The 3,339-nt window shown below is 38.1% G+C and overlaps 1 protein-coding gene across 2 annotated transcripts in view; it reads right to left on the bottom strand.

Annotated features, from left to right (window-relative positions):
* Positions 1 to 1,079: 1,079 nt before the first annotated feature.
* LOC107695083 (rho guanine nucleotide exchange factor 10-like protein) overlaps positions 1,080 to 3,339 on the bottom strand; it is a 124,216-nt gene continuing 121,956 nt past the window's right edge. For both annotated transcript variants that reach the window (XM_016494887.1, XM_016494888.1), the window contains one exon: positions 1,080 to 1,653. In XM_016494887.1, coding sequence (XP_016350373.1) covers positions 1,118 to 1,653 — 536 coding nt within the window. In that variant the 3' untranslated portion in view covers positions 1,080 to 1,117. The remainder of the gene's footprint in view (positions 1,654 to 3,339) is intronic.

Genomic DNA, 3,339 nt, shown 5'->3' with positions numbered 1-3,339 from the left:
GTCATTTAATAAAGGAAACTTCTTTTTCTGGGAACAGTAGAGTCCAAGAGCATCACATTTGTGACCCTGCACCACAAAACCAGTCATAAGGGTCAATTTTTTTTTTAAATTGAGATTTATACATCATCTGAAAGCTGAATAAATAAGCTTTAGGATAGCTTGTTAGGGTAGGATAATATTTGGCCGAGATACAACTATTTAAAAATCTGGAATCTGAGGGTGCAAAAAAATCTAAATATTAAGAAAATCGCCTTTAAAGCTGTCCAAATGAAGTCCTTAGCGATGCATATTACTAATGATAATACATTTTTGATATATTTATGGTAGGAAATGTACAAAATATCTTCATGGAACATGATCTTTACTAATCCTAATGATTTTTGGCATAAAAGAAAAATCGATAATTTTGACCCATTCAGTGTATTTTTGGCTATTGCTACAAATTTACCTGTGCTACTTATGACTGGTTTTGTGGTCCAGGGTCCCATTTTATACCACACATTCCCAGTGAAAAGTGATAGTTCACTGTAAAATGAAAATTCTGTAATTTACTTTTCCTCATGTCATTCCAAACCCATATTACTGGACAGGAGCTGTCAGGTTTCAAAATGGCAAAAAAACGCCATAAAAGTGGTGTACTGATAGCTTTGTGTGAAGAAAAATATAAAAATGTATATCATTATTCACCGTTATAACCCTAGTGATGTCTGGTTTGTAAACGACTCATTCCTTTGAGTCAGATCTTTTCAATGAATCAGTTGAGCTTGTTTACAACATTGGTCTGGATGATTTGTTCACAAATCGGTTCTCAAGTTCAACTCACTGACTGAATGATCCAAGCCCAGAGAGGAAAATTATCAGTGAATTAACCCCTTAAACTTTAAATGGACTGTTCGTCACACAAAACCTTTGTACGACTTAGAAAACTTGAGAGAGAGTCGTATGGCCAGTTTTGTGACACTTTTGTATCCTTTTTGAAGCTTTCATTCATTGTAACTGCACTGAAAAGAGTAACCAGTACATTAATTCAAAAGAAAGTCATTCAGGTGTGGAATGACATACGGTTGAGCAAATTGTTCAAATTTTCATTCCACTACTCCTTAAACACAATTTCAGCTCAAACTGTGAGAGGAAGCTGCCAGATCATAAGTGTGCTTTCTGCGGTGGTCGTCACTGAACCCTCCCTCAGTCGACGGAAGCCCTTTCCACCCGAGATGACTGCTACCGAGATAACCCTGTCCCTCCTCACCCCCTTCCTATCGCAGGGTCGACCCCTGACCCACATGTCTGGGTCATCACTGAGTTCATATATAGCGCCATCTTCCATGCTGTGTTCCAAAGATTCTAAAGACGAATCTGAGGCTTCTTCCCCTCTCACGGTTAACGGTCGCCCGGGCAAACCTGAGGTTGAGCGGAGGCGGTACTGTAGCAGCATGCCCCGTCCCTTTCTTTTGCCATCTACCTGGGCGGAAATACTGGCCTGCTGGAGAGATTCCTGAGAGGAAGAGTCGCTGCGGTCCTCTACTCCACAGGCCGAATCATGCCCTTCCACCACAGAATCCCGCTTCAGAAGATCAGGAGACAAAGTGCTGGAAAGGGCAACTAAGAAATCCACAGGCCCGCAGTGTGCATTAAGAGACGTCATCCCCTTACCTGTACAACAGTGAAACAGAGCTCAGAATGCTTTAATCAGTAAAAAGCAGCAATGCCCGAGGGTCAGAGAAACCTTAACATTTGGTAACTGATTTCCATTATTACACATTTAAATGAATATTACTGACTGAAATGACTTTGAATTGAAGGAATAGTTTAGAAAATTGGTAATTATTTTGTCATCATCTGTTCCAGTATTTTTTTCCCATATAAAGAAAAGCTCCAGCTCAGGTGGAAAAACACCATAAAAAGGTTGTTCATATGACTTCAAAATTGCATTACCCCAGCAAGTACATGTTCTTTTAAACTTTCTATTCATCAAAAAATCTTGAAAAAAAATGCACCATGGTTTCCACAAAAATATTGCAGCACGACTTTTTTTTTTTTTTTTTTACATTGATAATAGTAAGAAATGTTTCTTTGATTAGCAAATCAGCATATTAGAATGATTTCTGAAGGATCATGTGACACTAAAGACTGGAGGCTGCTGCTGAAAATTCAGCTCTGCATCACATGAATACATTTAATTTTAAATATTAAGATAGAAAACATGTATTTTGTTTTGTAATAATATTTTACAATATTACTGCTTTTACATCAAATAAATGCTGTCTTAGTGAGAACAAGATACTTTTTATTCAAAAACATTAAAATCATAATAAAAAAATCTAACCAACCCCACACCTTTGAATGGTAGTGTTTGTTCCAAGTCTTCTGAACCCATTCACTAACTATGCGTGACCAAAATCAATTAAATTATGTATGACCCTGATATGCATGTCATGTAAGGTTGGATATCAAATATTTGGTTACAAGACATGTTAAACACCTTTATGGCACTTTTATGATGTTTTGTTATTTCAGGAGCTTTACAAAAAATTGGTAATTAAATAAATTGGGAAAAAAAATGGAAATCTTTGAAGTCTGGAAACCACTGAAGTCCATTAAAAATCCTAGAATGTTTTCCTCAAAAGCCTTAATTTCTTTGCGACTAAAGAAAGGAAGACATGTGTCACAGTTTTCAGCGGGTGTGCCCAGGAGGGCCACCAGATGACTGTGTTCTGGGAGCACATGGCTTGTGTTGTGTTTGTCTGTTGCCATGTGCTCTCTCCTGTCTATTGTCTGGCCCCTCCCATCTTGTTACCTCGTTATTGTTTAAGTTGCTCCACCTGTGTCTCCCTCGTTAGCCTCCTCGTTTGGTTCCTATTTATTCTCCTGGTGTCTGTCATCCTGTGCTGATCCGTCATTTCTCATTGTGTGTGTTTCGTGTCTGCATGTGGTGCCGCTTTAGGCTTGCCTGTCTGTTTTTCCCCCTCGGGGTGGTTTGAGTTTGTTTTTGTTTCATTTTTATGATTAAAATAAATAACCATTTCTCCTGCAATTGAGTCCTCGCTTCATCTCCCTGCACGCACCGTGACACCCAGTGTGAATCGTGACAATAACCCAAAAAAATCATCAGATTTTCATGCAAGTCCTGAAAGTTGACAAAGAGAACCCAATCAAACAAATGAAATGAAAATATATACTTTGTCATTTATTTATTCAGGAAAATGATCCAATATTACATAACTGAGCGGCAAAAGTATGTGAATCTCTATTAGCTGTTAATTTGAAGGTGAAATTAGAGTCCATCTGTTCAGAGGTGTTTTTAATCAGTGAGATGACTATCAGGTGTCAGTGTGTGCC

This window comes from Sinocyclocheilus anshuiensis, unplaced genomic scaffold (genome assembly GCF_001515605.1).
Source record: "Sinocyclocheilus anshuiensis isolate Anshui unplaced genomic scaffold, SAMN03320099.WGS_v1.1 scaffold26, whole genome shotgun sequence".
Classification (NCBI taxonomy): domain Eukaryota; kingdom Metazoa; phylum Chordata; class Actinopteri; order Cypriniformes; family Cyprinidae; genus Sinocyclocheilus; species Sinocyclocheilus anshuiensis.
Note: the sequence above shows the minus strand (reverse complement) of the source record. Positions and strands in the feature narration are given on the sequence as shown.